Source organism: Nothoprocta perdicaria, unplaced genomic scaffold, assembly GCF_003342845.1.
Source record: "Nothoprocta perdicaria isolate Ctin4 unplaced genomic scaffold, notPer1 scaffold_47, whole genome shotgun sequence".
NCBI lineage: Eukaryota > Metazoa > Chordata > Aves > Tinamiformes > Tinamidae > Nothoprocta > Nothoprocta perdicaria.
In genome coordinates this window covers 1,061,124-1,087,726 of record NW_020455721.1, presented here as the reverse complement: position 1 = coordinate 1,087,726, position 26,603 = coordinate 1,061,124, and the positions used below count along the sequence as shown (strand labels likewise).

Here is a 26,603-nt window from a genome sequence, read left to right as displayed (position 1 = left end):
GAGACAATTACCCCTTTTCTCAAAGAAAGCCCCCCAATCTAACGTGACTTAGGATGCAAATCACAGAAGTTTGGCAGTTCCCCTGAGCTGCACCTCATGCCCCACTCCAGCTGAACTCATCATCTGAGGGGCTTCTCAGGTGAGTATTATGAAAACTTGGAAGGAGAAGCAATCCTTTTCAGTGAATACGAGTATGCCGGGCCGTTCTTTAAGACTGGACATAGACTGTTTAATCTCTGTAGCCAAAGCCCAAGGCAAATCTGGCTGCATATTGTAACTTTGGAGTGTTTTGGCTAACCAGCTCAGTAGACTTACTACACTTGGCTTGTAAGAATTATAAGGCATGGATCAAAGATGGCTGGTTGTTTAGGTATTAATATTAATATCTAAAAAGATCATCTATTTTTGCAGTTATTAGAAAAAAAAGAACAAGGCATACTTAGAACTACTTTCAGTATTTTTTGTTTGTACCACAGTTGCATTTTTAAACATTTCAGCAAAAGTGATATTATAATAGGAACAGTGTTTATAGAAAGACTCTTAAATTTCTGTTAAACAACTGTACCGTGTCTTAGATGACAAGAAATTTCATCTAGCACATGCCATAGGCATGCTGAAGATTTTTCCAACAGCTCTGATTCATCTCCTTGAATTCATTTTTTTCTTAAGAGATACAGTATAGACAATCATTTTATTAAGAGACAGCTGTTTTAATATTCATTGCAATAAAGAGATTATTCTTCTAGAACCCTTAGCACATGTGCTTCCTATACTGTAGAACCAAACAAGAGTGATTACTGCCAGAACTAATGAGCCTTTCCATACCCATATGCCATATATGCTGTAATTCAGCCGCAGTTTAATCACTAACTAAAAATTAAAGTGACGGCAGGGGACAGGCCTCAATCAAGCAATTCCTTGTGGCCCTGTATTCCTCTGTGTCTGACCCTTATGCAGCAGCTTGGCTCACAGGAGATTTTCAAAGACACATTTTGTCCAGCCACCCAGACAACCAGAACAGGGCGAGTCGATAGTGAAGAGAAGGCAGCTTATCCTGTTCTTACAGTGCAAAGCAGATGGAATAGAGTTGTCTGTCTCCTCAAGCCCTTTGTAGCTGCTTCTGGTGTTGCTACCAAAAGCTAGGTGAGCTACCTAGCAGAGCAATATATATTTCACCTTTAGAATTCCTCCAGTGGACTTTTTCTGTAAAATTATTTAAATCTGCTACAGTTTTTCAAACAGTTGAGTCCCTGGACAGGTAAAAAAGGCACATGCTCAGAGAAATTCTATCTGTATTTGTAAGAGAAAACTCTTATAAAGTTGGTTGGTAGTTTTTCCTCCAGGTGGAGTCAGAGGAACAACAAGCCTTTAGTCACTATTCAGAAAAATATTTGCTCCCTATTTATGACTTTTTATCTCTAGGTGTCAAAGTGTTCTACAAAGAAAAAAAAAATGTATTTGCCTAAGTTCATATATAAGAAATTGTAGCCGGAAAGGTGAAGCAGCTTTCTTGGTGCCCGATGACAACTCATGGAAGAGCTGTAAGCAGAACCTCAGGTTGTGGACTCTGTGCCCTATTCACAGAAACGTGCTGCCTCCCAGTGCTGTCTACGCATACCAGGCATCTGGGGAGCTCTATTTTTAGCCCTGATACTTGCGTTGTCTGGAACAGGGCCATGAAGATTCACAGTAAGCTAAAGACTGTAAATATCCCTTAAACTTTACAGGAGAGAAACTGGCATTATTTCAAAGCAGAAGAAGTACTTTTAAAATTTCAGCCTTTTTAGCTACTGTCATACTTGAAAAATTTCCCTGTAAAATAAGAAAGAACCATCCAGCTGCAGCATGTTGTCAACAAGCAACAAATTCCTACAGACTGTATCACAATATGATAAAAATCTTTTAAAAATTAGTTTTTTAGGAACCACAAATCATGGAGGTTTTATGGTTTCTGCAGGCTCAATGATTTATGCTAGTCATTAAACCAGAAACAAAGGAACTTTCCATCACCCACTAATACTGTAAACGTTCATTTTCTGCCAAGCCACTTCTTTGTAGGAAAAGACCAGTACCCCTGTGTATTTCAGATACACGAGCCTTCCTCAGAATGCCATTACCACTGAATTGTTAAGGCTCCATAGTTGGCTCAGAATCATTCAAAATTCAGTGTCTTTTTGTCCTGTTTCTGGGATATAGGGTATTCTATAAAGTGTCAGTCTCATGGAAGCATGGAAAAAAGTATCTTACAGACAGCAGATAGCATACATACATACCTTGTTTTCTGTGTGTCATGACAGCACTAGTCCTCAAGAATATAAGGACCAATTCTCTGTACTTAAGTAGTTAATTTTATTTCAAAAAAATATTCTTGAGAAAAGATGACGAAAAAAAATACTTAGTTTTGCAGAGCTGGCAGGTAAATACCTGAATGCTCTGAGTGTTTTCTGAGAGAGGGGCCAGGGAAAATCAGAATGGTGCCTTCGTGCTAGTGAGACGTGGGATGGGTTCTGTGAGCACACTTTCAACATGAAGAATTGGACTTTATATATAGAAGCATTTTATAGGGTTGCAAGATAGGGCAACCCTATCTAGTTGCTTTTAACTAGTGACTGCTTCTCCCTCACCAGCAACATGCACTGTTCCTGAGTGGAAGAGTTTTTCCCAGCAAGTTAGTGTTCTAATTTAGTGTTCCTCAGACACGGGGCCAGCATGATTAGCATTCACTTTGCACAGGGAAAGAGTTTGGACAGCTTCTACATTCATTCTGCTTTTCCTTCCATACAGTATTCCTGCTGCTCAGCAGTTATTCTCATGGACACCATTCGTTTCTGATTAACATAGGGGAATTTCCCCAAATCATGGCTTGCAGGCAATATGTTTTGCATTAAATGCTCCCACCCTGCTTGCAGCCAAAGGAAATTAAACATTAAAACCTACCAACAGAGAAAGCTAAAACTGATGTTGCTGTCAATGTATTACTTTCTCAGTCTTGTTACCAGCTGATAAGAGGCCACTGACCTAAGCAGCAGTTTGTATTTTTTTACAGAAAGAACATCTTGAGCAATAAAATGAAAAATTCAGGCTAGTGTAAAGACTCTCCGTGAAGTTCCAGGGATATCACACACACACAGAAAGTAACAGTCTGCAGACTGTGATACAGAGTCACTATGGGGCCTAGCCTACATAGCACATAAAACTGCTACCAGTACTGAGAATAATTAATGCTGCAACATATTTTTAGTACTTTCTATTTTCTGCATTTTGCTGCTGCAACTAGAGTAATATAACTGGTACTTCAATACAAGAACATACTCATCTTTCTCTTGTTTTTTTTTTTTTTTTTTTCCTTGCAGAATGAGGTAGCAATGCTTCTCAAACCAATATCAGAGAAGATTCAGGAAATCCAGAACTTCAGAGAAAGGAACAGAGGAAGCAAGATGTTCAACCACCTCTCGGCTGTCAGTGAGAGCATCCCTGCGCTTGGCTGGATAGCAGTGGTGAGTCACCCACAGGGTGTCTGGGAGGGCTCTGCGGGTGCTTCTGGGGAGGTGACCATCAAGAGTGCCACATATTGCTGAACTCAGTGGTCTCATCTGCACAGTCCTTCAGTCTACTGCATGTTAGAAGGTGTTTTATAATATATCAGGGAAGGTGTCTTACTAATGTTTTCCCTCCTTTCTCTTTCTCTTGTTTCCTGCTACCATGGGGTGATGGTCCTAGTCTCCCAAACCAGGCCCTTATGTCAAGGAGATGAATGATGCTGCTACCTTTTATACTAACAGGGTATTAAAGGACTACAAGCACAGGTATGTTGCTGATCACCAGTATCTGCTAGCCACAGGGAGAAATGAGAGTATTAACCATAGTAATAGGATTTTCAAAGACAAAAAAAGGGTTTTGTAGACCACAAAGTATTTGATATAATCCAAATGGAAGTAGTATATTTTCCCCTCCTCATCTTTGAGCTATGGGTATTGCAGTGAGGATTGCAGCAGCACTAGCAGTGCCGGTGTTGGCTCTTGCAAATTATATGGTTATATTTCATGTTGTGCTTCATGTTCATCACAAACTTACATGCAAATGTGTATTTACATATGAACACAGAGCTAGCTAGCAGCAGCACGTCCTTGTCTCATCTGTAATGACATTGAGCATTTAGGTGGTAGGAGAATTCAGCTGAGCATCTACTTGCACAGCTCCCAGAGTGATTTTTTGTACTGCTGCACTGTTTTCAAAGAGCATGAGGAACTCATGAAACAGCTCCATTAATGAGATTTGATAGAAGAATAGGGAAAATAGAGGTCCTTCCTATGCCCTTCTTAAAAACCTTTCTTTGAATTATTTTGATTTGGCATTTTTGGAGTCCGTATTTTGGCCCCTTAGTTTATACTCTCAGTGAAAAACAGTATTTGCAGATGAGTTTTTCCTCTTAAATGATAATTTTATGTAACAAATCAGGGTATCATTAGATCATTAACACTAATGCTCATATACATAAGTTTGCTATATATAACAAATATATATAAAAAGTCATATTTTGTCCTTTTGTTCATATTAAATGCTGCTGTACTGCCACTCTAGTTCATGCATCTAACACTCAGCATGTAGCTTTTATCTAGCACCTTTCTTAGCCAAAGTGTGGGATTGTTCAACTATTTACCCTCTCCTAGGTAAAATCTATGCTTCTATGTCTTTATATACATACATATTATCACACACATATATGCCTATAAGCATGTATTTGTATGTGTATGTATGTGTATAAACACTTATATATTTATAGTGTAATTTTTATATATTTGTATTTATTTTATATATAGAATTACACATTATTCTTGAAGCCCTAGTTTATCTGTTTAGCATAACTGAAGTTCTTTGCGAAGTAACTTTATAAATACTTATTCTGGAGAAATGTCTCATAAAGCTATAAACGGTGTCAGAAACATTAGTTGGAGGTGAGGCTGGTTCTGCCGATGAGGAGAACCTTTCCTGGTTTTCACGGAATGTTTGATCAGAACACACAGTGGCTTTCAAGGCAGTGAAAAGTTCTGCCTTGACTTCAGTAAGTTTTGGAATAAATCCATTGACTCTGATTCTCAGCAGTACTAAGCATCAAACTCCAAAGAAACTAAACTGAAGGGAGGCAACCAAATCCTTGGGAGCATCCAGTTCTTAACAATTTATAGAATCCATGAGTAATTCTGAACTGGACCATTGTAAGTATGGACTCTATCTTACATGCAGTTTCTCCTGGGCATACTTCTTGTTCTCATTTACTGTACAACTGGAAGTGCAACCAGCCTCTCTAATAATTCCAGGGTCAACTTTTCACTTGTACTTCTAAATTCTTGACTTACAAATATCTTAGTCTGATCACTGTAACATGATCTAGAATTAACTAACAGAGCTGCATGAAGCCTAATTTATGAAGAGTCCTCAGTCAGTTTGTTTCTTTTAGTTTTGTGACACTGGCTGTGAAACTGCCTATGTTTGAACTTAGAAACTAGATTTTTTTAGAGAACACACTGATTTTTCATTTTCTAAAATTCAAGACCCTGATATTAAGTCCAGGTAGCTGGTCCAGGGCTCCATACAGTCTTAATGCTCCTGCAGTTGGCTTTGAGCCTGAACAGGATGGTGACACAACCTGCAAGCAGGAAACAGTTGTGCAAGAGCCCTTGTTTGATCTCCTAAGGGATCAAGAAGCTTCTGGTCTGCTAGGCATCAGCCTGCTAACTGGTTTGCCCATGGCTGTAAGGCAGACCTTGGGCTTTACGTGCTTGAAGCCTGGGTAGCGACACGTTAGGTTTTCAAACACGAACATTCACCCGCATTGCCCCTGTTTTACAGTGATGAACGCCATGTCGACTGGGTGAAGGCATATCTGAATATCTGGTCTGAGCTTCAAGCCTATATCAAGGAGCACCATACCACAGGTCTCACCTGGAGCAAAACTGTAAGTATTTCATGAAGTACTTACAAGTACTTAAAATAATAGCAACCAATTTGGCTTTTAATGGAGATCATAGGTCTCCATTAGGTCTTCCTAGGCCAGGAACAGAAGTCCTGGTCCATGGGCTTCTCAACCAAGCAACAAGGTTTGAAAAGCAGATGGAGAAGATACACTAGACCATTGCAGCACAAGTTTTGAGGAAGATGGGGGAATTATTTGGGAGGGCTGTAGCCATAACCCCCAACGGCAGAGGAGGAGGAAAAGCAAATTCAGGTTTCCAGGCTTGCTATAGTAGAAGCTAAGAACAAAACCCAAAATAAAAGGAAATATCAGTCTAAAGGAAAACTGAGTGAGTATGAAGGGAAAAGGAGAATGGTGAAAAGAATCTAGATGCAAAGAGTGATCTAATAACAAGAAAAAGAAACACAAGGGATATACTCCAGGTTATTACTTTATAGCCATCTTCATAATTTTTTTTTTATAGATACAGACGTAGTTTCTGAAGTAAATACTTCTTATTTATATATATGTATATATAGAGAGATTATAATTGTGTGCATAAGTATTTATATTCTATTTATGTAAACATTTTCTGTGAATCACATCTGGAATGCATGTCAAGATGACAGCATTCAGTAATTTTCTGAGAGGTGTAAATACAAAGAATTAACCTTCTCTTGGGTATAAATGTAAGAGCTTATGTCCACTGTCTGCATGAATGCAATGTTCCAGCTCAGATTAGAGTTAGTGTTATATCAAAAATATAATCAGCCAACACTTCGGTGTTATCATCTCCTACACTTATCAGTTCACAAGCATACTTGCACATACAACCATTCATTCAGAATACCTTTTTTTTCTGTACACGCAAATAAACTTCAAAATATTAAATGACTGTTAAGTAGACTGATATAAGCCACCGGCTAAATACCCAAACCAAGCCACTGTAACAGCTTACTGATATACAGCTTTATGATGGAATATCTTAACATCATATCTAAAGAAGTTACTTTATCTCCTCTTTTGCAGAGGTGATAACCATATAAACGAATGTCATCCTAGTAGTTCTGTGCTCCTTACTCCCTCAGCAGACCCCCCAGGACTTCACTCCGCATATATTCTTTAATTCTACCTAATTGCAGGAGAAAGGGTAAACTTGCCATCAAATAGAATACAAGCTACATTATCCCTGTGAATGCTACATATCAGGCAATGGTAGCTATTGACAATGCTCCTCAAAAGAATTTATGTTTCATCTATGACTAAGACAGAAGGAGTTGAAATATTTTCATGATATGCCCAATACTAAACTTTATTGTGCTCAACAACAGACTTTGCCACTTCATCTTTACACCCTTCTCTAGAGATTGTACAGGCCTAGAGTATTTTAGTGTTAAAATGCAGTATCAAACAAGGAGAATCTATGATTTATGGGCACTTCTTAGTTTAAAGCAATGTAAAACTGCTTAAACCTGATAAATTGTATGTCTGAAATTAGCTGCTGCTTTGTAGGTTTCTGTAGAATTTAAAATATTAAATGGGATTCTCTTACTTAGTACAAAATTACACACTTACTATATCCTATTCTGCTTTAATCATTGAGTGTTATAAGAACTAATGATTCTTGAAATGATTACTAGATAAGGGGAAAAAGTAGTAGTAGTCTGTCAGCAGAATAAGCCTGAGAACCTGGGCCAGATTTATTTCTGTTAATACAGAGAATCATCTTCACCTTTAATGGAACTTTACACGCACAGAAATAGTGTTATCAGCCAAGGTTTCATTACTGCCATTTTATCAAATAGGAGTCATTCTTAGTGTTGTAAGTGTTGACAGTCTTATCCAGAAGTCTAGCTATTGCAGATGATATTTTTTCTTAAAAACAGCATCTAAGTCATTATGTCTCTATATTTGCCCTTCTTCAGTTGCCCAATACAAATCTAGCTGTGATTGTTCATATTAAGGACTCCTCTCAGATTGTGCCCATGAGTGATGAGACCATTACCGCCTCTGATGTATTGATTACACTAACTTTGGATATCATTCAGACCTGAAAGAGGCTGTATTAGAAGTACTGATCACTCACATTAACCGTTTATATAGTGTGGGGCTCAAAGATTAAAATACAAACACATTTTTAAGGATACATAATTTTTTAAGATTTTACTTCATGTATGTATAATGAAATCAGAATCCAGTAAACTAATGAGTTGTTTAAATAGCTTGTTATTCAAGTGTTGTTTAAATAGTTTTATGCAGCTCAGTAGCAAATATATTTAAGAAAGGAATGAGTTACTAAAGTGCTAATTTGATTTTCATTATACATTTTAAATTTAGAATGAAATAGTCACAGATTCATGCTGTGTGAAGCTATGCATAAAGGTCTGCAGAATCACAGCCTAGATGGGAATACAATATATATAAAAGCTTTAGAAATATTCCAGACACGATTGTTAATCATTGCACACAGCGGCTTCCACTTGTATGCATAAAAGGAAAAAGCAGTAGTTTGGCAAGGCATTGAAAAAGTGGCACATTCATGAAAGGCAAAAGTTGATACTGAAATGCTATTTTATAGAAGGAGAGACAGAAAAAGCCTTTGGCCAGTATGAGTACACATTTATAAGAACATAATAACCATAATATACCCTTCCTGTCTGCAAAAGTCAATAAAGCAATGCCAGAAGCTTTATATAAAAAGCTACTAAGTAACACATTCGGTCATTTCTAAAGAGCCCGAGTCAGGGAGAACATTAACTGCTGCTTGGTTCCAAACCCTATTCTTATAGCTCAACCTGCAACAAAACAACAGTAACATCAGACTAGCTCAGACTAAGCTTGGATTTACAAAGAGGAAGGGACCGATTTTCAAACGGGCAGTTGGCCCCTTTCTCTATTGCTGCTGTGTATCGGAGTGTGCATTTCTGGCCGCGCTCCACGGCAGCATCACAAAGCAGCCCCATTGCAGCCCCCGCACACGCTGCGATGGCGCCGCGTGGGCAGCTGCAGCCAACCTCCAAGCAGCTCAGGAGCGCGCCTTGTCACCTGCTCGGCCCCGGCAGTGCACATTCGCTTGGAGAAAAGGCAAAGGAATGTCATTATAAATTACAAGATAGGGACACTAGAACGGCTGCGAAAGATGGAAAGAATTGGCGATGACTTTGGCTCTGACAGTAATAGGTATCTCTACCAGCTTTATAAAAAACCGAGGATAAAAGCTGCCATCGTTCTCTCTTACTTGCTTTCGTTCTGATGCTGCCAAGCAGTGTCACAGTATTTAACTCCAGGAGTGCATCCTATTGAAATGTGTGAGGTTGTGTGAGGAGAAAGCCCAGAAATCACCAGTGTCAAGCTCCTCAGCACCTGTTTGTTCTACTACTAATGGGGAATGAGGGTACAAAATTGGTCCCTAGGTAAATCCCCACACAGGCCTTTCAAGGCATCATGGACACAGTTAGGATATATCTTGGTATTTTGTTCACAGAGGAAATCTGCATATTTAAAGTGTGCATCTTTGTGAGCAGGGTTGCCCCAGAGAACATGCTGCCACCAAGGACTTTTATAATGATCCAAAGTCTTGATTTTCATTAGTGTTAACGAGAAAGTGCATGTGTCAGAAACCATGTGCCTGTCAGTGGCAGTCACAGGGATGTAACAGTCGTTTCCTTAAGAAGTGTAATTTTGGAGCTCGTTATGTTGACTGTAAAATATGAGCGTGCTTCTGCCGCATATACGGCCTTTGGTCATTACGAGCTCACTCTACTCACTTTATCATAATGGGAACGATAGAAGTTACCATCCTGATGGAGATCTGCATGCTTTAATTTGCCTCTGGTTTTACATTCTCAGACATCAGTGAGCTTTGGGCAAAAGCTGTCATCATCAAGAAATATTTTAAATGCCCAATACAGCATTTTACCCATGCTGCAATTCATGTTTGCAGCTGTGTTAGTAACCTATGTCTTTTTCAGTTGTCACTGATAAAGAGTCAGTGTCTTTTTATTTACTTATTTGGCCTAAAAGGCTTTCTATTGAAGCATGTCTCTTTTTTTCCATCCTTTTTTTTTCTTTCTTTCCTTTTTGGTAGTGCAAAGAAGTGAACAGCTGTACTATAAGCTCCCAAGAATGCCTCATAAAAGTTTGCTTGCCACAAGGATTGCACAAGTAAACTGGGGGAAGGGAAACTTCTGCTCCTATTTCTACAGGACACTTTGCAGCACTAAAATAACTGGCAATAAGGAGAGCTTGCCCTAGTTTCCTGTACATCAAATAAGTGTTAAAAACAAAGCCTGCTTAAGGATTATTGTCCTAACCACTCCTCTCGGTTGCAGGTGGAGCTGCAGCAAGTATTTTTTCTTTGTGTACAGTAGTACACAAAGCAGTACAGTAGTAGTACAGTAATTTTGCCAGCAGGATCTGAAGAGATATTCATACAACAGGGTTGAATTTCACTACACTGTTTGGCTTAGTACCCAATTTCCCTCAAGTTACCAATGCTTTTTCCCTATTTATGATTCAAAACAAATTTGTAGAAGGAAGTCTGCATCTTTACAAGTAGCTGAGGTTCATTTATATTCTGCTCCCATTGACATCAATACTGTATAATCGGGTCTTTTTTTCCTGATGAATCATTTAAGAATAAATTTATATAAATAAATTTATAACTCTCCAGGAGAACAAGTTGCAAAAGACCAGTTTGTGCAAACAAAAGCCTCCTGTCATCCTTACCAGTCCTGTTCTCTGCTATGTCTAGTGTGACCCATTTGTCAAGAAGCCATCATGTGAGGCTCTGCACTGAAGCTAACGGTCAAAACTGTACAGCCAAATTCCATGCAAAGCTACAGCCTCAGTCAGATGCAAGGACAGCATATGTTGATTTAAATATCTGTATTTTGGATAAGATGTAGACCTTTTTTTCAGAACACTCAAGTTTTCTGTGTCAAAATTGTCCCTTTCCCTTCCTTCCCATTTCCTCTTTGCTTTTCCATATACATTTTCCTTGCATCCTCCATCCTTTAATCTTCACTGTTTCCTTCCCAGAGAAGAGGCAATGTTCAGCTTTGGGTACAGTGTCAAACCAAAAACTGGCATCAGAAAGATTTGGAAAAACAAAACAAAACAAAACAAAACAAAACAAAACAAAACAAAACTTCCTTAAAGCATCATCCTATTTGGAAACTGTCCTATAAAATCCTGCAATTAGTTGCCTCCGGTAAAGAGTGTCTCAATTACATCCGACTCCCTTTGAAAGAAAGTAGTTTTACCCTCTCATTTCAAAAATACTTTGTTTTTGCTGGAGGTCAGCAATGTCCTTTCAGCATCAGTGCCTGAACATGCTAAGGGAGAACCTGGAGAGGTTTCTTTCATGGTAGCTGTCAAAAACAACCCGACCTGTAACCTAATGCAATCCAGTCCCAGTGGAAAGGGGAGAAGAAACAGAAAATTGAAAACACATAAGATGGAAGGAAAGGAGGAAAGCACATCTATTAAAACTTAAATAAATTGCAAAAGGTATTTGTCTTCTTTTTAACAAAGCTGTATGTAAGTAGGACATGGTTTAAGGTGCCTGTCGAAGCAAGTTATTTATGGACAGCTTAGCTTGTATTAGCGTACAGTTGCCAAACAATTTAGAAGTCCTTGGCTGTGTAAAACATTTCTGATGGGGTAACTGTGAGATGTGAGCACCATTTCAAATCCTGAGCAGGTGATAAAAGGCAGAAGTGTATTAAAAGGTGCTTCAAAGCATGCAAACTCAACAGATAAATAATTCTGCTGGGAAGCAGTAGTAAGGAGAAGAGGGTGGGCTGTTTTTTGCTGATTTGTACTTAACTCACAAAGAGTAGAGGCCAGGCATGTCAGCTGTTTCATCTAGTAAACTGTGCATCTCAGCGCAGCATAGCCCATTGCAAACAGGTGGCTTCAAATACGGTAGGTAATAGGACTGTTGTGCTAAGCTACATTTACACAGGAAACACTTCAACAAGAGCTCTGTGCCCCTGACTCCTGGTGCACCTGTTCACAGAGGCTGATACATGATATTTGGAGCTTCATCATTCTTGTCTTTGGGTGTACGTATATATGGAAAGAACAATATAGACTACGGTAATCGTTTGAGGCGTGAAACTAAGATTACAACAAAGAGGGGGAAGAGGGGTATCTTCTTTTAGGAAGAGAATGTAAAGTTCCCATTAGGATTCCTGTTTATCTGCTGTCTTGAAAAACCGACTTTTCAATAAATTAAGGAAGAGATTTTATATCTCCATTCAAGCCATCTGTTGTCCCAGCCACAAATAAATACTTATATTTACATATGAATTACTAATGAGTACCATATATTATACACATATGTAACTTATTTCTGCGCATTCTCTAGTCATTTGTGATCTACCTGTCCTCAGTAAGAACAACATTACAACTACAAGAGTTAGGTCTCCATTTAAATTCTTCACAGCAGGTTTCCACTATACAAATGTTGTGCCCTCACCCCAGCTTCTAGGCTTTGCCGTGTCAGCCAAAACTGGATAACAGGGTGAGGGGTTCAGGTCCTGGCAGGATCCTCACTGCCCTTCCTACCCCCTGACAGAAATACACTTGTGCATTAAACTGTGTGGTTCTACTTCAACCCTGCCCAATTGCCACAGGGAAGTCGTGACAGAAGTAGGAACATGCCTGATTTTTGTTCTTTGGGGGGTCAGGATCCCTCACTAGGGCTCCTTGGTACTGATACTACAAATGTAATAATGTGTTATGGAAGATTAACCCAGAAAACTGTCAGCAAGAACAGCTCAGGAAGTAATAGAACCTGTGATGAGACATAAAACCAAATTCTGTCTCTCAGTAGCTGGGCTTGAATGTAACGAAGCTGTAAGTAACATCTCAAGCTGCATACGGCCACCAGTAATTAGTGACGAGGTGGCATCCAAAGCGCTTGTGTTGGGCATCAACAGCATTTTGTCTGGCAGACAAGGCTGGCTGCTGCACTGAGCTCTAGGGGCTCAGCGTGCTCAGGAGAAGTGTGCTGTAAGCAAGGCCAACCCTGCCAAAAGCAAAGGCTTCGCTCCTTGCTACTGCAGATTTGAGGGGTTTAAGTGATACTCATGACAGATGAATTTTAATCAGCCAGCTGCCTCAACATCACCAGTCATCTCTTCTTCTCAGTGAGCCAGCTAGGTGGTCAGCAAGGAAAAAAAGTAGACTATCTCACCCTTCTGATAGTTTTAGGAGATAAATGTAGAAACACAACATATTTTGAGGTGGTATTGCAGTTCTGCAATTAGCCCCATTTTCAAATGCAGTCTTGTGAGCAACTTTGGACACTGTCACTCGGGGCAACTGCTCAGCCACACTCAGCGGGAGTCCTGGAGCCCCTGTGCACATGGCTCTGGGCTGTCCAGCAAGGAGCCTTCTTGATGATTTCTGTCACCCCAATTACAGTCTATCTTAGTAGAAGAGTGAAGACAATTTTTTTCCCCCCAAGAGGAAATTACTGGCCTGTTCCATCCTCTACAGAGCTATTACCACATGGAAGTAGGGCCCGCATCTCATATTCTTGATAGGACCTCACTCACTATTACCTTTCCCCCCTGTTTCAGAAAGCCCTAAGAACAAGCTCTAAACCACAGCAAATTCAGTACTGCACAAAGCTAGCAAGCTTAAAAAGAGTGGCTTGTCTGTGTTACATTTTCAGTAAGCAGGGCTAAAGCTATCCATTCCCTTGATACTTCTCACAAGGAGTTCATTTGAAAATGAAGGAAAATGACCACTCCAGCACATGAATTAGGAAAATCAACCTAACTTGTCTTGGTGTCTGCAGACACCAAAGCACTTAGAAGAGCAGCTGTCACCAAGACAAACAGCTGAAATAAAAGAGGAAGAAAGGGGGCTGAAAAATATCTGCCTTTGCTAGTCCAAATGCTTCTTAATACTCTTTGTGCAAAGATACACTGTTGTTAACATCTGCTCAAAGTTAATCTAAAGAGTTGTCTGCAAATAGCAAAGCTGGTATGCAGCTGCTACTTCACGAAAGATGAACTTCTGTGGGCACAAAATGTGCCATTTTTTGTATTCCCAACAACTCTCTGAACACCACCCTGTACAGAAAAGAAATGAATGGACTTTGTGAATAGCACTTTAGTTGAAATTGGATAGGACTATACCCCGGAGTTGCCAGATAGCAGAGCAACTTAAGAGTCTAGGTCAGAAATATTCTAGACCCTGAGGGTCTGAGCAGTCTGTGAAAGGTGACAGGTGACATCAGTTTGGTTCTTAGACTTAGACTCATAACATGCTAGTCTGTATAGCAGTAGGGGTCAAAACTAATGAAAAAAGTTGTTAGGACTATTTCTCTAGTCTGGTATTAAAACTGCTCTTTAGACTAGGCTCTTTGGGTTCCTCTCCTGGCTGTCTCTATGCTCTAAGATGGTTGCCTGACAGCAGAGCAGTTGGTCCTGGACTCTACTTCAGCAACCCTTTCTCCTTTGATTGGTGCTCAGATTCTATCTGGCCTAATTTATGTCTGAAATGGATTGTAGCTTCCAGAAGCGTACAGATTTTCAGACATTAGCCATAAATGTTCAGAGCTAATTGAAAACACTGTGATGGTCTGTTAAATTGTATAGCTATAATTCAGGTTAGAGGCTAGAAAAGAAATGGTTGCGCAGGAAAAAGTTTCCAACAAAGGTTCATGCAATTTCTTATTTCTGTGAATGTTCACATGAAAACGAGAGAAAAAGGAGGCTGACTGAACCCTGGCTATCTCCTGAGAGCTTGTGACAGCTCCTCAGTAGCTTTCAGGCCTAACTCAAAGCCTTCTGAGCTCAGTGGAGATAGCCATTAACTTTAGTGAATGTTGGACCAAGGTTGTAAGAGAAAAGGAAGCAGATGGGCAGCAGGAGCGAAAGGGATAGGTTTTGTTTCCTAGTTGTCAACCAAAAAAAAATAGAGTATCTTCTGGCCTCAGATCATGGTCTGAAGTTTCTGTTCTGACTTAGCTACTCATCAGTAAGTACTGTTCTAGAAGATAAAGATTCTTCCAGTTGCCCAAATCCTTTCCCTCCTCTTCCCTTTCTTAAAAGCAAACAAGACATTCTCCAGTCATAAAGAAGCATATCCAAAGGTGACTCCGTATTTAAAATCCCTGCTTTTTGTCTGTGCTTTCACAAGGTAGTTTTTTCAAAGTCCTGTGAGGCAGACTGTCCACTTCCTCAGTTAAATCTCTCTCAGTTTTGCCTCCACCTTGCTTACATACACATTCCCATACTTCTGTGCCTGTTTGGGAAACACTTCTTTTGAGACACAGCTCAGCAGCCACGTTTCAGTCTGAATTCTACATGGATCTGTGGTGGCCCCCTATTTTGACAGCTCAAGCAGAGACTGGCAGAGTGGCCCATCATCCCTCAGCACATGTAGGATATCCAGCTAATTCCTGCATCTTTTTGCTGTGAGGCATCTTTGCAGCCTTTACAGAATTTATCTGGTACTAATTCCAAAATAATATCCACTGCTTCTGCTTCTAGGTGAAAATTACTCCTTGAACAGTAAGTCTTTCACATACAAGTCTCTAGAGTATCACAGCAGTGTATTTATGCAGATGGAATCAATAAGGTCTCTTTCCTGTACAACATGCTCCAGGTAACCCTGCTTGTGCAGGAGGTTGCACTAAATGATCTCCAAGGATCCCTTCCACCCTTAATTATTCTCTTATTCTGGCATCTGGGAAATCAGATGATCAATTTTTTTATGTGAAATCACAAATCATAACCCACTACATCATCTCCTCCCATAAAGCACACAGGATTCTGCAATGTGAACAGTGAGTACAGTTTCAGGGTATCTGAGTATTTGGGGGAAAAAAAAGCTGCAAATGCAGTGCTCATAATTCTAGATAACCAGGACAGAGTGAATTCAGTTGCTATGGTTTCAAGCAACAGATAGGAAAGATGTCTATTGTGCCTCAGGCAGCAACAGCTGATTGTGCCACTAAATCCACTTACGTTAACTCTTTTGACTATTCTACCTCACAGTTGTGCCAGCTCTGCTGCAGGTAACATTACTGGCAATAGCAGAAGCAGGAAGGCAAACAGTGTAAGCTGGGCGCCCTGTGGAGAAGTTGTTCTCAGACTAAAATAATACAACTACCCATTAAGGGTGTAAGCAGAACAGCTCCACATTAGCTGCATCCATGCAGCAGTGAAATACCTAAGAGCCATCCACATCAGGATTTAACTGTGGTGTATCGTGCCAATATGTGACAATCAGTTGTTCGCATTTATTTACATGTGATCAAAGAGATTTTATAGCACAGAAGAGAGCTCACTGCCTTAAGAGATCTTGTATCCTTCCAGACACACACTGTACTGCTACACTAGTTTCATTTATCATATGAGTACTAATGATTCTACCAGAGTTTCGTTTGTGCGGCGTGGTCTTAATGTCAGTGATGTGGCAAAGATTCTTACAGTGTATTCATCACTGAAGTATTCCATAAACAGCTCCCTCAAATGCAACAGCGTCTGTATGCTGGCAGCTCAGGTGAGAAGGATATACATTAAAATAGCAGCTAATTTTATTACTACACTTTCTGTGCTCCTTTAATTAGTGGCATACTGACGAAGAGGTATGAACGCAGTTACTTACTCAAATGTGCCCTTTTCTTAAGCATATCTGAAAAGAAGAGAGCACATACACCTCAGGCCCTTTCCCACTGTCAGTCTGGGATCCGAGGCCAGAACTATTTTACTACTACTCTTTAAAAAATATCTGCCATTTTCACTCTTGTAAGTTGCGTGAACCATATGGATACTTTGGTGTTTCATCTCAATGGAAAGCAGACGGAGTGGTATCATAAAGGGCAGAAAATATCCTCTAATATCTGTTTCCAATACTGATTACTAGGGATGCATTTTTAACCACCTGCATCTTTTAGCAAAGGTAGCCAATTAGAGGATCTGTGTTTCCATACGTCCCTGTTGTTCTTCCCTTGTGTCTGCCCACCTAGTAAATATGTATTAGTGCAATGCCTAACCCCTGTGTAGCCAGCTAAATTCATCAGAAGCGTTCTATTTTTTGCACAATAATTCTTTTAAAATATAGTCTCTGCTCTGCTGCAGAGAAGTGCTGTACAGATGAGCACTGTTTGGAGTCAGAGTGACACTCAGTGGCAAGGCAGAAAAAGTGATTCTCAATTTCCTGGATTCTTTCTATCTTTTCTATTTGCAAGATGCATGAAATCTTAATCAGATCTTAATTAACATTTTCTGTTTGTACTATAATACGCTACATAAGCATCATAATTCAGAGCAAACATGTACTTTTGATTATGCAAACTGATAGAGTGGATTACTTACTTCAGCAACTTTCTCATAATTTGTGTGCTGTGATCTCCTGCAATGAGGAAGACAGAAAAACAGAACTTTAGAAAGTGAACTAAAGCTCAACAAAAATGCATTTTAGAAATGAATGACCTCAGTTACCAGTACTGGAATAAATTATGGAATCTTTACTATTAAAGTCTTGACAGGCACCTGATAGAAATCTTTTAGGTGGGCACTTCAGCAGGGGGGTCATGGTGTAGGTTCTCAGGTTTTCACCTTGCCTTTTTTGATATAGAAGAAGGTTCATAGTGTAACTCTGATTATGGTGTCAGCAGTTCTTCTGAGCCTGTGGCTGCCCAAAGGCTTAACTCAGCATTAACAGACAATGAATGAGTTATCATAAAAAAATGTTTCTAGAAAATGAATATCTAAAACAACTGCCATCCGTTTCACACAGGGTCCTGTCGCTTCGTCCATGTCTATGCGATCCGTTCTAAGCAGCGGGCCAGGTCTTTCCCCCCCGCCACCCCCACCTCCTCCACCAGGACCTCCTCCCATCCTGGACACAGAAACCACGAAGGAGGAGGGGACTGCATCTCGCTCAGCCCTATTTGCACAGCTAAACCAGGGAGAGGCAATTACCAAAGGTAAGGAGAAAAGAAATCAAACTGTGGTCCTTCACCCCAGCTACAAGAGCAGCTGCTAAGTGTACTGATCCAAATTCCAACAGCAGTTTTAAGTTTAGGCAACTCAGTTCTTTCTGTGGTGTGCACTAAATCTGATGGATGAGATTGAATACCAAAACCTGCTTTAGAAAGAGCACTCACATAAGTTCAGTGTTTTGGAAAATCAAACTATTTGTTTAAAGGCCTAGTGGCAAATGAATCTCGTAAGTTTTAATTGCAGTCAGAATTTTTCCCTTTCTGCGTCACACTCGGTGTACAAACCTGTGTCAAAACGTGCTATGAAGTTGCACACTCACATATCAGTGTGGAGTGCATCACTTAGGCCTACTGCAGGCCAGGCAGTTGAAAATATGGTAGATGGCAGTGAACTTAATGCATACCGTATCTTCCTTTAATGCTATGGGCTAGATGAAACACAGTCATAAATTAGCCTCATTTTTATAGGTGGAGCTATGAAATTAGTGGAAAAGTAGTTTCCATGGAGCAATATGAAATAGCAAGCAGGCTTCCTACAGAGAGCAACTAAAAGACATTGTTGCATTTCCAGGTAGAGATACAAAGGATAGTCTTCATAACTTAGTAAGACTAGAAAGGACAGTTTATCTGCAATAAGAGAGGTTTTATATGAATTGCTAAAATATGTAGGCAGTTACCCTTTAGGTGGTTACTGAGGCAAATCTCGATAAAGTCAAAAGTTCATTAGATAGTTTAACATTATTACAAGTAGATTAGGTATATTCTTTCTTGTTTAAACGTGAATATCCTTAGGAATGGAAAAGAGGCTCTTTTTCATTAAGATATTTTTTTCAGGGCTTCGACATGTCTCTGATGACCAGAAGACTCACAAGAACCCCAGCCTCCGTGCCCAGTGTCCGCCGGTTCCCTCTCCCACGAAAAGCCATACTCCAAGTCCCACCTCTCCCAAGAGTTCCCCTCAGCAGAGCCATGCCCCTGTCTTAGAGCTAGAGGGAAAGAAGTGGAGAGTGGTGAGTTTCATTAACTCCTTGGAATTGCACTCTGCATGCTGCAAACCAGCCCGAGCCCTCAATGTATCACAAAAGGTTGTCCAGGAGCAAGATGCAACAAATGCATCTTGCAGCTAGGAAGCACTGATTCTGCATTACACTGCCTTGCTGCAGCTATAGCTACTATTCCGGAAGTTCTGAAATTAATTCATTTGTCTCTGAGAATCATATGCTAATTCACCTGAACTAGAGAGTGACAGAACCAACAGAGCAAATGGTGACAAAGCCACACAATCCCCCAGAAGCAAATCCTGTGGAGAATTCCAGTTTAAATCTCTCTCACAGGCCATTCTTAGGAGTTACAATGTTATGTTATGAGATAACATTATTATCACTCTGCACTTTCTCTTTTTGATAGCCAATGCAATTAGATATATTTCTTTTCAACACTAATTCCATACAAACATATCTTGCATGCCTAAATTAGCAGACAAGTGTTCCCTTTTTTTTCAGTTCATGGATAGAAAGATAAGACTAGCTTAAAGCTTGAGGATTCATTTGTGTATGAGGCATATGCCTACATGCGAGCTAAGTCATGTGACTCTTGGTTAAAAGAGGGAGGAAACAATACGTGGTTTATTCATCCATGAATTGAAATAAGCATTTGCTACTGTGGAGAGTAGAGTTTGCGCATAGTGAGGTCAAAATGTCACCTGTCTTGACATCAGCAGGGTATAAAGTTGCCGTCAGGCCTCATAATGCAGAGAAATTTCTTCCCCTGTGATGCATTACTGCTGTGTAATACATCATATTATACATATTGTGTATATTTACATCATATTACACTGATGTGTATGGTGATGCCCACATCTCTTCCTAATGCACTGTACAGAGCATTATATAACATTCGTGGGAGCAGTAACTTGTTCGGTTCTTCAGGGTGCTTGTTCCAGAATCCATGGGAGCCAAGTGACAGTTTTGCCAGTACAGTTTTAAATAGTTGTGTGCATAACGCCTTTGCTCCCAAATTAATACTGTTTTTTTTGTCCTGGTCTATGCTAAGTTCCTCAATTATGCAACTCTAAAATCTGTTCATGAATCACCTAAGACTGAATTAGCTGCAACACCCAATTGCCAGTCAGACTAGACTGTTAAGCCACGGGAAGACTTTTATTCTCTTGCAATTGAAGATGCAGTGACTTAAAGCTAAGTTGTACTACCATCTGCCTGACTGCTGGCTGGTTAGAGACAAGCAACTAAACAGACTTTCTTTTGAAACAGGAATATCAAGAGGATAAGAATGACCTGGTTATTACCAACACTGAACTCAAGCAAGTGGCCTACATTTTTAAGTGTAGCAAATCTACACTTCAGATAAAAGGAAAAATCAATTCAATTACTATTGGTGAGTGGACAGCTCAACTGGCCTCTAAATGCTAATCTGGAGAAAACAACCTTATGTTCTTGGTAACACATGCAAATAGCTCCATTTGCTTTAATGGATTGATCACATGAGCAAAGTTGCTTAGCTGTTTACTGTAAGATGAGGTATTATAAAAGTTAATGTAGCGAGCATGCATGTGTATATATTTTCTTTTTTTGTTTTTCTTATTTATGATTGTCTTTATTTTAGACAACTGTAAAAAGTTTGGCCTTGTGTTTGACAACGTTGTGGGAATCGTGGAAGTGATCAATTCAAAGGATATTCAAATCCAGGTAAATTAATCTCTGTACAAAACACAAAGAATAAAGGCAGAAAAAAAGAGCCCAATATGAACCTACAACAGGTTATTAAAAAGTTCCATGAGCACACTACAGTTAGAGGCCAATGCATCCATATGCATCTTAAACGTGCTAAAGTGGCTACAGAAAGTGGCTATGAAAAGCTACAGAGCATTGCTCAAACCTCCCTTACATTCCAGTGAAGCAGACAAATCTTACATAAAGACAACTATGTCTTCTGGGCCAAATTTCCTTGCTTTCTTGGTAAACACCTCCTCGCACTTGAAAGTTGAGCAGTGCTTCACAGAACAAATCCTGGCAAAGAGCTAATTGATTCCTAATGATGGTTGTTTCTTCTTGTCTTAATTTCTCACTGGAAATGTTGAACTAGACTGTCAAATGACAACTAAATGACATGAAGTGAAAGTAGGTGCTGGAATTTTGAAAATCTCCCTTGTCAGCAACATGCCATGTTGCATGAATAAACAGCCTAATCACTTGCCTGGAAAAGGGCCATGAGTCTGCACTAGTTTCATCTTTGTACATCTTGTACCAGTGAGCAAAGCGATCATTTTCCTTTATGGAAATGCTGCAATGAAAACAGACCTATTCCTATTCTGTATATGGCCCTTTTTCAGGGAGATATTTGCCGGGTTCAAGATACAGTCAGATTCTGCCTGTCTCTTATAAAACTTCTATCCCAAAGAGGTCTAGCTATGCATGCTTTAATATTGGGTTGTGTCTGAGAGATAATCTCAAGTAAGGATTTAGAAATATTTTAAGTGAAAATAAATGAAATGTGAATTAAATTATACCAAAATGCCAGGCTTTATGCAAGGTGAGTTCTTTGGCTTAAAAGCCTGTCCCTACTGAATGACATTAAATACAGACAGCCCTGCTCCATGCTTGAGTAATACAGGTCACAGTCACCACAGAGAATAATAGCAAGATAAACATCATGCAAGTGCATGACATTACTATCAACTGTGCATCATCTTCTGAACAAGCAGCTTTATTCATAATCACCATATGTCTTCCTATGACAGGACAATTGCAGAAAAAAAAAATCCTAGGCATTTATTGGAATTTTTTTTAATAATTAGATGATTTTTATCATTACTACTAGAACTATTCATGAAAGCTGAAAAAATCATACGTAATGAACAGCAAAGCCACAGCTTGTTAATATTCACATAAAGGGGAAATAGCTCTCCTAAGAAGCAAAATTCTTTTGATTAAGCAGGTTTGATGAATATTGCATAAGGCTTCTGTGCAATGGAGCTAAGTGAGTTTCACTTAAAAAGAGTCTGGCTGTAAGCTGTATCAGTCAGGCAGCTTTCATAGGGTTTGGCTCAGCCAAGTGCTGAGCACCTCAATTTTCTCTCTATTTTGAAGACCTGTGCCTGTAAATTGCAAAAACATGGTATGTTAACGCAACACATTTCAGTACAGGCTAAACATAACAGATCTTGCTAAAAATAGTTACTACTAAAAAGTAATTACAGTAGTGCAGTACTACTTGCCCTTCCTTTCTCCTTATTTCTTTTTCTTGATAGATGTTTGCCTTAAACACACCCTTCTTTCACCTCTATTTCATGAGACCTAGTCAAGGAAAAGAGAGATCAGTTTAGGATGCACTGATCCATTCCACAGATCAGAGTGGGATGCAGGCGGGTAGATTATTTGGTCGTTGCTTGCTGTTCTTCTGTTAAAGAACAGAAGGTGAGCTTAACTTGAATCATGAAAGACACTCCTCTTTGCTAGTAAGCACTTATCTATCACCTGCTCTTGCTGTTTTACAGCTCCAAATAACCTCTGTCCTTTTGATACATTGTCCAGAGTGTATTGCTGTTGCTGGCCCTCCTTTGCGCTATGAAGGGCAGAAGAAGGAGGAATTTTGACTGACAAACAATGAGTCAGCCAGTTAGTCCTGTGCAAATCTTTTAATCTGTAGATTTGTAAACAAGAGAAGATTTATTTCCCTTTCTCTCCTCAAGTAAATCACATGCTTGCTTTTAAAGTGACATACAAAATATCTTTAGAGTTGCAATTAAATTGGTCTCAATACTTTTGCAGAGCAGTCCTTGTCTGAAGGGCATTAGAAAACACTTGCCTATTGTGCACCTGGAAGAACTCTGTAGTGTTCAGAATGTATTACAAAACACTCGTTGGATAGTGCTATAAACTGGGGTTATTGCTTTGCCCTTACTGAGTTGGTGTTGAGGTGTCCAATTTCTTGCTGATTAAAAAACAGTAAGAAAGTATCACTGAAATTAGAGTGAATGACAGAAGAACTTTCGCCTGTATTAAAAGTTTACACCTTCACAACTACAAGTTTGCTGTTGTTGATATTTCTTTGCTACCACCACCAAGAACTTCCACAGCATCTAGCATATGCCTCTGTATCAAACAGAAGCATCGCACAGGCAGACGACATAATTATCAGATGTTGGTGACCAAAATCAGACCTATCAGGGAAGAAGGATTTTATTAACAACGTTTTTGTTTACATGTTAAAGTTTCATATTAACTATATTTTATTTTGCAGGTGATGGGAAAAGTGCCAACCATTTCCATTAACAAAACTGAAGGCTGCCACATCTACCTCAGTGAGGAATCCTTAGATTGTGAGATTGTGAGTGCCAAGTCATCCGAAATGAACATCCTCATCCCTCAAGAGGGCGATTACGTGAGTGGGATATTTTTAAAGATTTCCTTACCCTACCCCATTAGCCATAGTAGCCGTTAGCCTTTAAACTGCTAGGGAAGTAAGAACTAACATAGCGCACATATCACTAAAACACAATTCAAAAAGATTGAATTTCTGCCTACCAATAGTTCAGCTATGAGTGCAGGAAGAACTTTCTCCTGGGGCACAAAGTAAATTCAAAGATAAGAAATTAATTTCTTTCTTTTTAATTTGATAGATGGCTTCATCACCTGTCAATTCAGTTAATATTCTTTTAAAAAATGGTATCTAAACATAATCTCACGAAGAAATTCACTTCACATACACTGTAAGAACACTCTTGCCTTAAAATGATGATGCTAAAGCTAAGATAAAGTACTACAGATCAAATGATATGGTATGATTTTTTTTTCTAAAGCTGTTGATACATGCATAGTATCTGCAGTACTTCCTATGCTTTTTCAAATAAGGCCCCGCAAAGTCACTGAAACAAGAGGGCCATGCATTTCCGGGAGCAAAGGTTCCTTTTTTTGTTCGAATATAGTTTGCATGCTAGGCTCACCAGCATCTCCAGTGGGGTCCTGCCTCTGTCACTGCACGCAGCAGCACAAGTATCACAGAGGTAGAACACACTTTCAGTTGCTTCCCTAAACTAAGCAGTATTGGAATTCCAGAAAGGCCTCATATTTTTTGTAACTCTCTTGGAATGGATTTTTTTATGATAAAGGGGTTTGGGTTTTATAAAAGAAAATACATTTTAAAAGAGAATTTGCATGCTCCACATTTCCAGAAGGGACTACAGGATACTCAGCCTGGCCAGCTAAAAAGGGAATGGCTTTCAGGGAATGCATATTCACCTGCTTCTGAAAAACAGGCCCCTTCCATAAACTGCTCCCAAATCACTAGTCACATCTGAAATTATTGGTTATCAAGATATCCTCTTTAGATCTGAAAGAAAAGCCTTTCCACACTTTTGGTTGGTTGGTTTGATTCCTGAAACCACAGCAAGGACCCAGCAACACCTCCCATAGTTTTAACACCACCTTCCATAGTTCTAACAAATATGCTGCATGGAGGGAGACTTTCTGCAGTGCTTTGTTTCATTTTGTGTATTCTGCCAGGGATACCGTATATTTTTAAGTATATTACACTTTAAATGATAGTGGTTTTATTTTTTTCCTTCCGTACTAGAAAGTATTGCTTTCCTCACTAAAATGGTTGGTCTCACTAGGACTCCATGTTCAAATCATTTCCCCTGCCTTCCAGCCCAGTCACTGGTGGCGTCTAAAGTGACTCTGGGTATGAACTATATTTATTTAGTTGTCCCAAATAATGATGTGAGGGATTATTATGAAGTAGCACCATACCAAGGCTATTTGAAACTGGACAGCAATACAGCTCTTTCCTGTGTGGTATTGTAAAATAGCTGCCTAGGGTAATGAGGAAGACCTCTCTGTAATCCTGACATGTCTGAGCTCTCAATGCCTTGTCAGTCATGTAGCACTAACAGTATTGCACTCGTTTTCATAAAGTAGCCAGTGTGTATCTAACTGGTACTATTGCTTTTGTTTCTTACCAGAAAGAATTTCCGGTTCCTGAACAGTTCAAGACAGCATGGGATGGATCTAAGTTGGTCACTGAACCTGCAGAGATTGTGGGTTAACCTCCTAATGCCATACGATACGTGCTGACCACAGCCAGCATAAGCAAAGCAGTAAAGAGCTACCAGTCGCAGTAGCTCATACTGCTGTGATAAGCCTGCAAGCAGTAGCTCTGCATGCTAGAAACAGTAACACGTCTGGCACGCTTTTCTTAGGCATCCCAGTATTCCTCGAGTTTCCACACAGTTTGCCTTCACTTACGGTTTTGATTCTAAATGATGTCCTGTGAATGTAATGGATTATACCTCCTACCCTCCAGTCCATCATTGGCTTGAAACACTGTAGAGGTTAAGCCAAAATACTGCATGATACTTTTTATTATCATATGGCTTCAGTGCATTCCCTTTTATGTTTCTGCTAGTCAAAAACAGTATTAAGACTTCAATGTTTATTTTTACCTTTAGGCAATTCCGTTATGAAGCAGAAAAAATGTACTCTCAGAAAGTGTGCAATTCCTTGTAGTTCTGTGGCAATCATAATGGATTTTGTTTCAAACAAGCAAAAAGGACAACTTTCAGCAATACATTTTGCTAACAGAAAATAATTAAACAAAAATCCAGGATTTTAATCAAACATTTTTCTAGCATGTATATTTAGAAGATCCCTAAGTTTTCGTGAGATAACATTTTATTACAGTCTATGCAGACTTGCTCTTATTTCTTGTAAATTCACAATTCTCCTTAAGATAAAACCTTACCTAAGCCAAAACTGTGCTGCAAGTTACTTGGATTTCCATTTTTCTTTTTATTTTTTTTTCTTTTTGTTCATGTGTGTGTGTGCGTGAGAGAGAGAGAGAGAGAGACAGACAGACAGACAGACAGAAAAAAAAAAAGCTCTTATCAGGTAAAATTTCACTCTGTATCCTGCATCTCATTAAGAAAACTGAGAGGGTTATTTTGATTTGAGACACAAATCAGCTGGTTTCCATGCTAATATTGTTCCTTTAAGATATTGCTATTGGAGCTCATGTTCATTAAAAATATCTATTTCTCTCCTACATTTGTAAGACTTAGTAAACTCCAACTATGTCCATGAAGCAAAGTCATAAATTTATTTCATATTAATTCTGAGCCCAAACCAGAGAAATAATTTCTTGTTTTGCCCTGTGATTCTACCTTATAGTCCCTATTGTACATGCTTTTCTAACAAAGGTGGAGTGTTGTGTACATTTGTACTATTTCAGCACACAGTACTAATAAAATTTTTAAAAGTTAAAAAGACAGCATATGTTTTGATCACTTGTAATACTTGTAATATCAATGAAATCATAGTGAGATGGTGGCAGAACTAGGTACAGGCTAAACTTTGTGCATAACTTAGCTTGAGAGCACATTAATCTTCAATTTTTTTTTAACTATTTTTGATTGTAATCCTTATACGGTACAGTGAACAGTAGTGCTCATTCTGTAAAGTTTTGTTTTAAAAAGCAAGGTTCTGTATAGCTTTTCTGCTTTAAAATCTGATGTTTTATCTATATTTATAATGTGCCTGCTTTAGTACATACCGTTTTTTCAACAGTAAACTTCTTTTGAAATAAAAAGGAAAATGGAGCTGCTTAAATACAAAATTGTTCAGAGCTTCCTCCATGGCAGCATTTTAATTGTTTGTTTCCTTC

General features: G+C 39.2%; 1 protein-coding gene across 1 annotated transcript in view; it reads left to right on the top strand.

Annotated features, from left to right (window-relative positions):
* Positions 1-25,698, top strand: part of CAP2 (cyclase associated actin cytoskeleton regulatory protein 2) — a 53,626-nt gene extending 27,928 nt beyond the window's left edge. The window contains exons 5-13 of the mRNA XM_026047015.1: positions 3,354-3,497; positions 3,721-3,806; positions 5,851-5,956; positions 17,723-17,912; positions 18,762-18,937; positions 20,198-20,321; positions 20,550-20,632; positions 23,187-23,327; positions 24,907-25,698. Coding sequence (XP_025902800.1) covers positions 3,354-3,497; positions 3,721-3,806; positions 5,851-5,956; positions 17,723-17,912; positions 18,762-18,937; positions 20,198-20,321; positions 20,550-20,632; positions 23,187-23,327; positions 24,907-24,990 — 1,134 coding nt within the window. The 3' untranslated portion in view covers positions 24,991-25,698. The remainder of the gene's footprint in view (positions 1-3,353; positions 3,498-3,720; positions 3,807-5,850; positions 5,957-17,722; positions 17,913-18,761; positions 18,938-20,197; positions 20,322-20,549; positions 20,633-23,186; positions 23,328-24,906) is intronic.
* Positions 25,699-26,603: the final 905 nt, after the last annotated feature.